The sequence below is a fragment of the Gavia stellata genome, chromosome 17 (assembly GCF_030936135.1).
Source record: "Gavia stellata isolate bGavSte3 chromosome 17, bGavSte3.hap2, whole genome shotgun sequence".
In the NCBI taxonomy this organism is placed as follows: Eukaryota; Metazoa; Chordata; class Aves; order Gaviiformes; family Gaviidae; genus Gavia; species Gavia stellata.
The window spans coordinates 9,825,600-9,836,874 of record NC_082610.1 but is presented as its reverse complement, the minus strand read 5'-3'; the positions used below and the strand labels follow the sequence as shown (position 1 = coordinate 9,836,874).

Sequence of the window (11,275 nt, the reverse complement as noted above, 5' to 3'; positions counted from 1 at the left end):
GGGCCAGATAACCTTTTTCTAAGGTTGTAAATCTGGGATATCCAGAACGAAAAACCTTCAAGGTTTGGCTACACTAAAGGCAGATTCTCAAGATCCTCCTAAGCAAACCTTGAAAGTTAATAAAATTTAAGATTTCAGAAAGAAGAGCAGCTTAGTCAAATGATTATACCAGAATTTTAGAGCCCTCCCTGTGAATTTTCATCACCTTTACCTTAATCCAGCCTTGATGTAACACAGCAAAAAATGAAAGCCACCGCAAGTCATCTGCTGCAATATATATTTTAATTCAAAGTGAATCTCGACAGTAATACACCATAAATTCTTATTTTGACACTCACCAAAATAGTCACCTGGAAAACCCGCTTTTTGTGACAAAGTACAGAAGGCTTGGTCACATTTAAATCACTGAGAACTAGAAAGAAATACTATCGCAAACTGTAAGAGACATTACATCCATAAAAAATTTTCCCAGTCCTCATATTGTAATATTGCACAGTGCAATTGCTACATGGCGAACTAGTGTAGCATAGAAATCCAAAGCAAAAAAAAAGCCACAAGTCTACAAATTGTTAAACAGTAACAGTTCAAACTTATTAATCAAGTCTCTATCACTGGGTATTTCTAGAACAAGTCTTCCTACAGCTTGCAGTGTGATTTAACTTTTACTTAACACAAACCAAGTTAATTAGCAGTAAAAACAGAAAATTTAAAAATTAAAACCAAAAAAGTTAATACAGTAGCATATTTGACCAATAAAACACCCTGAAGTTAAAAACTGAACACAAGAAATTCATATAAAATCTTGCAAATTAAAGTAATATGCAGATATGCAATTCTGTAGTCATGCAGTGTTTTATTTAAAAAAGGCATTAAAACGGTAACGTATATAAACGCTTCTCAGAGGATGACTTTTTTCACAGAAAAGGCCCTCGCCCTGAAAGCTTTTTTTTCTGCTGATGGGCCCCGGACACTTGCAGTGACAAGAGTCCGTTCTCTCAGAGTGTATTGCAGGATGGGGGAAAAGTCACCCGGAACATACTGAATTTAAGCAGTGGCAGGATTCCAAATATTTCGTTCTTTGAAATGCAGACGTTTCTAAAATGACAACGCATAGAAAGAGCAGCAGATCTAATTTGGGGCGCATTACAGCAACTTTTTCCTGCATACAATAGGATACTGTTGTGATATACAGACAACTGTGTCAATTTAACAAGCACGTTAGCTTAAAACCTTAAGCACAGTAAAAAGAAAGTACAGTAAATACATTAGACCAATGACGATCCCCATGGCCCCAGAAAAAAATGCACTATTTTTTGTTATCACAATACAAAATTCATTTACTCCATTTGCATTGGTGATTCTTGGTGTGTCCATTGCCTGCAATGGAGTAAGCACCAAAAAAAGGTCGCTTCCCAACACAAGGGAGTGAACAGAAAACTATCTGCTGGACCATATAGCACAAGTTTGAAGTGGTAAAGTAGATATCCAATTTGAGCATTTTCTTGACTCCCTATATTTAGGCTTTATGTATGTGTTGATAAGATTTCAAATTCATCAGGATACTCCTAGTTTCTAATGTATACTTTATATACACACACTTGTACAAAATGCATAGAGTTGATTACTAAAAACACTGAAACTTTAGGGAAAGTTAGGTTTCTTAATTTTCAGTGTGATTAAAAATGTACTGCTGGTATTTTTATTATTTTTTAATGATCTAATACTGTTGTATTTTATTTATTACTTAAAAAATAAATCAAATGTAGGCACATTTATTTCATTCAGACATTCATTAAATAAAACACTGCTTGTGTTAGTGGAGTAAAGAAAAAGATTACCAGTTATTAGCTTATTGACAGAGTTAAACTCAAATGCTTTGCACTCTTATTCCAGTCAACATTGCAAGGATTGTATTCCAGATTTTGTTTTAAAAAAAAGTTAAGTCAAGCCTGCAAGATGCAGCTTCTTAAGTGTCTACACAATGCCAATATGAAAACATAAAAAAATTAAGTTACATCAATACATCCACTTATATGCAGTGATGAGCTCAAAGTTAATGAAGATAAAATACTGATGCAAATAACACACCCCAAAAAAACATATGCAATCATCTTCCATCATTTACAGTATAGTAGTTACGACACTTCAAACATGAAAACAAAATTTAAAAAAAAAAAAAACAAACAACCAAACCCAAAACCCGGCTTCTATTTCATGTAATTAGACTTGTACAGAAATTAGAAGGCTAAGAAAGAACTAGTTAATCACCTAATTTCACAGCTATCTGAAGTGGCAATCATTATATAGCAGCTTATCTATGATACATTCAAGATAAATGATACAATTTATTACTTGCCCGTAAGCTAAAACACAGCCTCAGCTTAATACCTTCTGTAAATCCCATCTCTACACTACAGTATACTTGAGGTCTATGAAAAAGTAGCTACCTTTTATAGGAAATGGATGATTAAGTCTTTGGTGCTGCAAAAGCAACTTCATTTGAACAAAACAGAAAACGAAAAAGACACACTTCCTAAGGAAAAAAAATAATGCAAAAAGCATGTAATTTACGTCCCTGACGGAATGTATTAAATAAGCAAACACCCACAACAGGCTAAAACAAATACTATAATGTAAAAAGACTAAAATCTCTCCCATGCATAAATGAAAGATTGCACACAAAGAACTCACATCTTTTCAAGCTTCAATAGTAAATATTTTGCTACTAGTTATTAAATACTGCATGGTTTGCTCAAGCTAAGATGAAACCACATCATGGATCAACGAGCACTTGGCTTTTTCTTCCATTAGCTAGTCAGTCATGCCTACCGCACCTCTAAACATTTTATTATATCCAATTAGACAAACACTTTTAAAATAAACTACTTAGGTTGTATTGCAGTTCCATTTACCAGTATGAAATACCGTGTTGTGTGTCACTACTCAATAGCTACTGAATCAACTTTTCTTAAGCACTACTAAAGTCTTGTCTTGAAGCTAGATCATTCTGGGGGAAAAAAAGACAGCAAAATTCGGCTACAGCAAAACATGCTGCCTTCTTGATAAGGAAAACACACCCGATACTAAAATCATACCACACAAAACCCAAAATGAGCATTACGCTATCAAAAAATCAGCAGATCTGAATTTTTAAGTGCTGCAGTCCTCAACATTTATATATAAGTAATAACATTAACAACCTCAAATATTTAAGGCACTATGTGTGGGAACAGTTTACAATGCAGCTGAGATTATTAGGACAACAACATTTAAGAGCAATGTTTAGGCTTTTCTTTTTTTGCCCATGCAAAAGACACATGCAATGTGAAGAACAACAGCTCAACTTTTAGATAAGTGACTCAACATTTAAACACCAAGATACGCAATACAAACAAGTTACTTCTACACTGTACTGCTGACATATGTGCATCTGTTGCTCTAGTTCTGTACACTGAATGGCTTCCCAAATGTAGACGTGTCTTGCACTAGTTAGAAGGCAATTTTATAAAAAATAGCAGGAGCAAAACCAGATTTCTGCTCCCATAAGTCACCTGTCTAAAGTTACTATATAAGAAGGTAACATGACCAAAGACAAGTTATACCAAATGTGCAAAACACATTAAAAGTGAGTTTTTTTAAAGCTCAGAGTTGTTTAAATTGCACCCAAGTCTACATGACTCAAAAAAATAATTTTCCTGTTGTGCCATGGCTAATATTTAATAAATACCATGTTTCTTCTTAAATCAAACTTCTGTATCATTGAGCTTCCTCAATATACTGTGTTTGAGTTCTCACATAAATGGATACTGGCTGAGTTTTGTTGGACTCAATGGAAATCCTGTGTAAGCAGGTGATGCTGCGATGTACGAATGCGGTGGGAAAATTGGTTTGTATTGAGTCTGATGAATGGTTGGGGAAGGTAAGAGACGGGGATTTATGCCAACTGGAAGTTGGTGTATTATACCACTGGGATGAGATATATTGTACGTTGGATGTTGTAACAAGGGTCTTGAGGTACATGGCGAGGCAAGGAGGTGGGCAACAGGTGCAGCAGTACTAAGGGGTGCCGACGACGGGTACGGAAGGATAGCAGGCTGTCCTCCAAGGTGGGTACTTCCAGAGAGATGCGCGTGCACGGTAGTGTGATTTGGACTTCCTTGTGGAAGGGAGAAAGCATGACTGGCAACACTGGCTGGGACGTAAGCCTGCTGCCTCCGATGAGCATAGTTTCCATTCCATTCCTGTGGCCCAGATCCAAAGTGCTGAACCTGTCCACACACAGAAATGGGCAGGTCTTAATATTTCTAAGTATAAAGAGAGTTTGAAAAATTGAATAATGCACTAAAACTAGTCAACTTAAAATCAAGAGAACTATAGAGACAGGAATAATTAAATGCTTAAACAAAAAAAAATTAGCTATTCAGATACTAGCACAAACAGGAAATCTGACAATAAGAGATGGTAAACAGAACACAAGTTATTTTAATGCTCTTGCAAAAAAAAAAAGATAAAATGCCATGCTGGGCTGTTTTAACAGAAATACCATGTATCACATGAGCAAGGTGCTTATTCCACTCTACTCAGCACTGGCTTGGCATCAATTGGAAGTGCTGCATTCAGATTGGGCACCATAATGAGGCACAAAGAGGACAAATAGGAGAGAAATTTTAGAGGAGAGCAGAAAAAATAATAAACGGATTGAAAGTATCTGAGACAACTAGGCAAACAGAAGTCTAGGGCTATGATCACAGGAAGATGTGGCAATCATTAACAGTTATAAAGAGAAAGACTAAAAATCAATTACTCCCATTAAATGATGCAGACTTCAAACTACATAGGGCATCTACCAAAGAAGGAAGGATCAGCATGAATTTTTGTAATGAAAGTAACGTTCTACACTTCCTGCCAAGAGGCCGAGGAGCTGCAGTCATTGAAGAGATTAAAAATTAATACTATGCTGATCATATTGAGGTTTGCTTAGAATTAATTAAACCAATCCTTCTGCATAATCATGCAGAAGGGGACATTGTGTCACCCACCCAAATGTTTCTTTCAATCTAAACTCTTCAAGTTATTATTTCTAAATCCTCTTATCTACATATAGCATGCTTGCATTTAGTATTTAACTCACAATTTAATATTCACAGTTACTCTGCAAGACTCAGACAAACAGGTACTGCTCTTATATTAAATGTACCTCCAGTATCTAACAAAAACCTCGATGCAGCTACAGCTCAAAATTAATTCATTAAAAGGGGCTTAAACTTAATGTCATGTGTCAACTTCAGTTCTCAGCCACAGTAGACACATTTACGACTTTGTTGGGTAATGATAAAAGTAGCTTTTAAATTAACTTTAGGTATCTTCCAACATTGGATTGAACTACAATCACAACCTCTTCCCGCCCCAGCTTCACTACCTGGCAGCAAAAGTAAGAAACAGTTGGGTTTGCCAAGCTCTATCTCATCTCTAGATACTCAAACTACAAGCATTTTCATGCACACTACTAACAGAACAAGACTGAAATAGAGCCCCAGTTTTTAACTGCACACTATGAGCATTTTCGCATTTGGATGTAGGAAAAAAAAAAAAATATGTTAACATATTTTTCATTTTGTCTCGTGCTTTGATTTGTGTAGGCGTTGATAATTTTCCCTGTATGGCTTTTCTATTATTTTTAAAGATAAAGTCAGCTGCTTTAAAGAAAATTACCAAAAGTGAAAGATACTTATGACTTGCCCAGTAAGTTGAAATCCATTTTCAAGATTTGAACACTTCTGCAATCAAGCTGTGGAAAACCTGCAGCTGACATTTACAGCAACTGAAATTGTGAACATTCAGCATGTTTGGAACCTCAAGACAGAAAAAATACTTCTTAGATGTGAGTAAGTACACATACCTGACTGAAGTTTATATGTTGCTGATGGAATGCTGATGTCAGTTTTTGCTGACGGTTTCCTACAACAGAAGACTGGTTTATCCTTCCCAGGACAGACCGACCCTTTTTCAGTGGCTGGCATGTAGCATCTTCCAAAATATAAATGAAAAATGTTATGTTTTTGTTGTCACTGTTCTCTTCTAACAAAAGTTAGACAAAGTTTCATTTGCTTCAGCATACAGGGAGAAATAATAAAATAATAGACTAATTGAAGTCTTAAAAACCAACACAATTTAGAAGTGTTTATTACAGATTAGCAGATATATGAGTAGGTCAAAATCTTCGTATGTATGGATATTGAATAAATATTCAAATTTCTATTCTTATCTACTGGTATAGAAAGAAAAAAACACCTGAACAAACTTACCTGCATTCACCATCTGTTCATCAAGATGTAACCTGTTTTCAAGTCTCATTGGTGGTACCACTACCGTGCAAACAGCTGATTTGGTTTCAGGATTAACCGATGCTCTTGCTTCCTTATTTTTATTGGTATTAGCTACAAAGCCATTTTCCACAAATGGGCTGTCATGTCCTGAAGAGTCTGAAGTTGGGGAACCATCCACCGTATCACACCCACTTTCCTGTTCGTCATCTGACATACTATCAAAAAATAGAAGTATTGCATCGAAACAAATACATTTGCATAATATAGGTGCATTTTATTAAATTACCACAAAATTTAATGGAAGTGAAACTACTTAAAGGTGGATAAAAATGTTACATTTTAATTATACAAGCACAGACATTCACATGGCAGTTCAATGTTCAGACTCATTCTACCCATAAGTTGCGAGGCTCAGAGAAAGGAGATAACTTCTACATAAAGACTTAGATGTGTAACCCAACTTGCACCCACTTTGTAATTTATTTTTTAAATAATCTTGTACTTATAAACCGCTTGAAATTTAGATTTTTAGGTCAAATAAAAGGTTGAAGAAAATAATTTTGTTTCTTCCTGAATCACAACAAAGGTCTCCTGATGGTTATTACACTAGCAAAAGAGAACGTACTGATCTAATTTTCTTCTAGAAATCAGCCACATCCCAGAGTCTGCGAAAAGCTGTCCCTGGGGCCCGTGAGAGTCAGCACAGGATAGAGAGCACTGAGGAAGCAATCTGCACAGTGGCACGCAGCTCCCTCTCATCTGCATATCAACCACCAGCAGCTACACTAGACCTTATCTACTGAAAAATTAGGTCTCTCTGAAGGTCCTCCGGAGAGCACTGCCTATGCGTCACTGATAGATTCTTTTTCACAGATTTAGATTAAGGAGACAAATGCAACCCTCTATTTACACGGCAGTTATTTTGGCACTTATGGTCTGTGAAATCCATGCTAGTCAAGTGGCACAAACTCACTCATTCAACCACTGCTTTTACCAAAGCAGCTGGAAGGGGAAAGAGGTGGAGAAACCAACTCACAATAATAGCCTTTGCTAACATTTATTGAAGCTCCGTGCTTGTATCAGAAAAAGAAAGGGCTAAGAAGATGGTAAATGCCAGCTGCCAGAAGCAAGACCACAGTCCAATCAGTGGAACCTGAACAAAATACCTTTTAGGCAGCAAGTAGTAAGCAACCTGGGAAAGGAAACTAATTTACAATGAGGTATATTGCCAGAAAATATATTAATCTCATTTATGTATTATTTATTACACAAGCAAAAGGTATATATCACAGACCCATCACTAACTACAACAAAATAGAAATTCAACTAGTTTCAGCTGGGACTGTGGCAGGCATGGACTACATAAGATAGCAAGAGACATCCTTCACTTAACGGACCCAAAATCACAGAATCACTACAGTTGGAAAAGACCAGTAAGATCATCAAGTCCAACCATCAACCCAACACCACCATGTCCATTAAACCATGTCCCACAATGCCACGTCCACACGTTCCCTGAACGCCTCCAGTGCCATGTCCCACAATGCCACGTCCACACGTTCCCTGAACGCCTCCAGTGATGGTGACTCCACCACCTCCCTGGGCAGCCTGGTCCAGTGTTTCACCACTCTCTCAGGAAAGACATTTTTCCTAATATCCAGCCTGAACCTCCCCTGGCGCAACTTGAGGCCATTTCCTTTAGTCCTGTCACTAGTCACTTGGGAGAAGAGACCAACACCCACCTCTCTGCAACCCCCTTTCAGGTAATTGTAGAGAGTGATGAGGTCTCCCCTCAGCCTCCTCTTCTCCAGACTGAACAACCCCAGCTCCCTCAGCCGCTCCTCATCAGACTTGTGCTCCAGACCCCTCACCAGCTTCGTCATCCTTCTCTGGACACGCTCCAGCACCTCAATGTCCTTCTTGTAGTGAGGGGCCCAAAACCGAACACAGTATTCGAGGTGCGGCCTCACCAGCAGCGAGTACAGGGGCATGATCACCTCCCTACTCCTGCTGCCCACACCATTTCTGATAGAGGCCAGGATGCCATTGGCCTTCTTGGCCACCTGGGCACACTGCTGGCTCATATTCAGCTGGCTGTCAACCAACACCCCCAGGTCCTTTTCTGCCGGGCAGCTTTCCAGCCACTCATCCCCAAGCCTGTAGCGTTGCATGGGGTTGTTGTGACCAAAGTGCAGGACCCGACACTTGGCCTTGTTGAACCTCATACAATTGCCCTCAGCCCATCAATCCAGCCTGTCCTGATCCCTCTGCAGAGCCTTCCTACCCTCAAGCAGATCAACACTCCCACCCAACTTGGAGTCGTCTGCAAACTTACTGAGGGTGCACTCGATCCCCTCATCCAGATCATCGATAAATGTTATTAAACAAGTCCGGCCTCAAAACAGAGCCCTGGGGGACGCTGCTTGTGACCGGCTGCCAGCGGTCTGGATTTCGCTCCGTTCACCACGACTCTCTGGGCTCGGCCGTCCAGCCAGTTTTTTTATCCAGTGAAGAGTGCACCTGTCTAAGCCATGAGCCGCCATTTTCTTGAGGAGAATACTGTGGGAGACAGTGCCAAAGGTTTTGCTAAAATTCACGTAGACAACATCCACAGCCTTCCCCTCATCCCCTAGGTGGGTCACCTGGTCATAGAAGGAGATCAGGTTGGTCAAGCAGGACCTGCCTTTCCTGAACCCGTGCCGGCTGGGCCTGATCCCTTGGTTGTCCTGCATGTGCCCTGTGAGCGCCCTCAAAATGAACAGTATGAGGCAATGAATAAGGAAGTGTAGATGCTAGCAAAGTTCCTGGTTAGACAGGATAGGCATGAGAATTAAGAATGTCTATAAACTAGAAAAACATGAAAACACCAGTTTATATTAAAAATTGGTGGAATACAAGCTTAACTTAAATCATGCAAGTAACAGCCCTGAATTCACTAACCCCATAACATATGGTTAAGTCCCTTTGGTGATTTTATAGCTAATGTAACAGGTCCTTATAGCATGGTGATTAAATTAAGACAATAAATAAAACCATTTATAAAATTTAATTTTTTTTTTTTTTTTAAAGTACTTTGACACTATGAGGGCCAGCACAAAAACCTGAAGTCGTAGTCAACAGAGCTAGGTAACTCTGAATAGTTTTTTTAAGTAACAAATAGTGATACTGTGACAACCACTGAGCAATTAATTATATTTCTATATTCTTAACATTTGATTCAAGTTACTAATTATATGACTTAATATAAGTCGGATGCTAATGAAACCAGAATCTGACACACTCCTCTGCTATTGACACAAAGTTGAATTACAGAAGGGAAGTGAATTACAGGTCAGTTCCTTGCAATTCAAAGAAAACACTGTAAAATCAAGCAGGTCTTTATAAAAACTTGTCTGAAGTTTTCAATGTTTTGTTATTAAAGGATATCATAAGGAGGACTGACAATGTTAACTATCAACCAGTAAGACTGCCTGACACCTCCTAGTATACAACATGTCTTGTTACCTAAATCTTTGCTAGCATTTAACCATTAGAAGAATGGAGATTCTTCAAATGCTTCTAGTTACTCTCTTGTTTCACAGTCAGAAATGACAAGTGCTTGAAAACAAGACCATGGAAATATAACTGGTTTAGTCCATCTATATAACTCTGGCAACTTTTTATTTTAAGATCTCCAAAGTCCAGAAACGGCAGAAATTTGTCTGGGATTATCTTCTCTATCAAGTCATGCTGAAAAAACGAAAAATCTATCCATGTGTTGGATCTAAGAAATGTGTCTGCAGAATGAGTTAGATCAGTTTAGTAACCTAACAGAAAACTAATCCACCCAAAATCTCACATGACTGGATTAAGTGTAACACAAAGCTGTATCTTGAGTAAACTTAAAACCTTCCTCTAGTCCTAGAACTCACCAGAGTATACATGTCACCTCCTTAGAATACGCCTTCCCAGTGCTGGACAGTAGAGAGAATAACAACCCACTACACCTTTTAGTGTATTCAGTGTCCAGTACTGCAGATATTTGTTCACTGAATCCAAAGATTTCAGGCCTTACAGAATACCAATTGGATGTCCAAGCTGTTCATGCACAAGTCTTTTTTTAGACCCCCACCCTTTTTTTTTTTTTAGGGGAGAGGGTTGTGTTTATGTAAACAGAATCATGTCCAAAATTTAAAATAAATAAAACTGCCTCTACAGACTAGCAGTTCCATTTCCTTGTCAATACATGCTGTGACAGAATCTTTAATTCCTTTAAACAAACGTTTTTTTCATTAAGACTCCAATCTTATTCATTTTGCACAATGAAACTGCTCCGAGTTTGAATCACTCTTTTTTACATACCAAACTATTCTACAGAAAATAAGTAGTGAACTGTAGAATAAAATTAAAAGAATTGGTCATGTTTATAGCAGCCACAGGTTGCTTGAAAAAAAATTAATTGTAACCCTAGGTCACAGAATTTCTATGGGATATTGAGTAAATCACATTAAATCAAACTTTTCGTCAATACCAGTAACCAAACTCATATCTAGGAATCTGATTGGTAGAAGTGCCAAGTATTCATAGCCACAACTAAAGTTTCAACACATTAGCACCTGAAGGGCAGGGACCGAAATAAGAGGGAAAGCCCCAACAAGAACATCTCAAGTCAGTGGGAACTTCTGACTGCGTCACAGGTCCACGTCTTAGGAGTATCACACAGATAGGTGCTTTAGTGTTAAGCTATCAGGTACTGTAGCAAAAATGCCATTCGTTTTCAGAGTTACGTTGAATGTTTTCCTAAGAATGAATTTTGAATAATGTGCAAAAAAGAAGCCTTAAGTAGACATCAAGCAGTGAAGATAAAAATATTTAAAAACTGCTCATATGAACACTGTTCACATAAGTGAAGCTTACATTTGGTAGAAGAAAAAAGGCATCAATGTCATTAAAGATTACAATACAGATAC

At 38.0% G+C, this 11,275-nt stretch overlaps 1 protein-coding gene across 1 annotated transcript in view; it reads right to left on the bottom strand.

Moving 5' to 3' along the window:
* Positions 1–263: 263 nt before the first annotated feature.
* HIPK3 (homeodomain interacting protein kinase 3) overlaps positions 264–11,275 on the bottom strand; it is a 78,871-nt gene continuing 67,859 nt past the window's right edge. The window contains exons 14-16 of the mRNA XM_059825715.1: positions 6,306–6,541; positions 5,900–6,027; positions 264–4,268 (exon numbers count right to left, since the gene is read on the bottom strand). Of these exons, the coding sequence (XP_059681698.1) occupies positions 3,792–4,268; positions 5,900–6,027; positions 6,306–6,541 (841 nt within the window). The 3' untranslated portion in view covers positions 264–3,791. The remainder of the gene's footprint in view (positions 4,269–5,899; positions 6,028–6,305; positions 6,542–11,275) is intronic.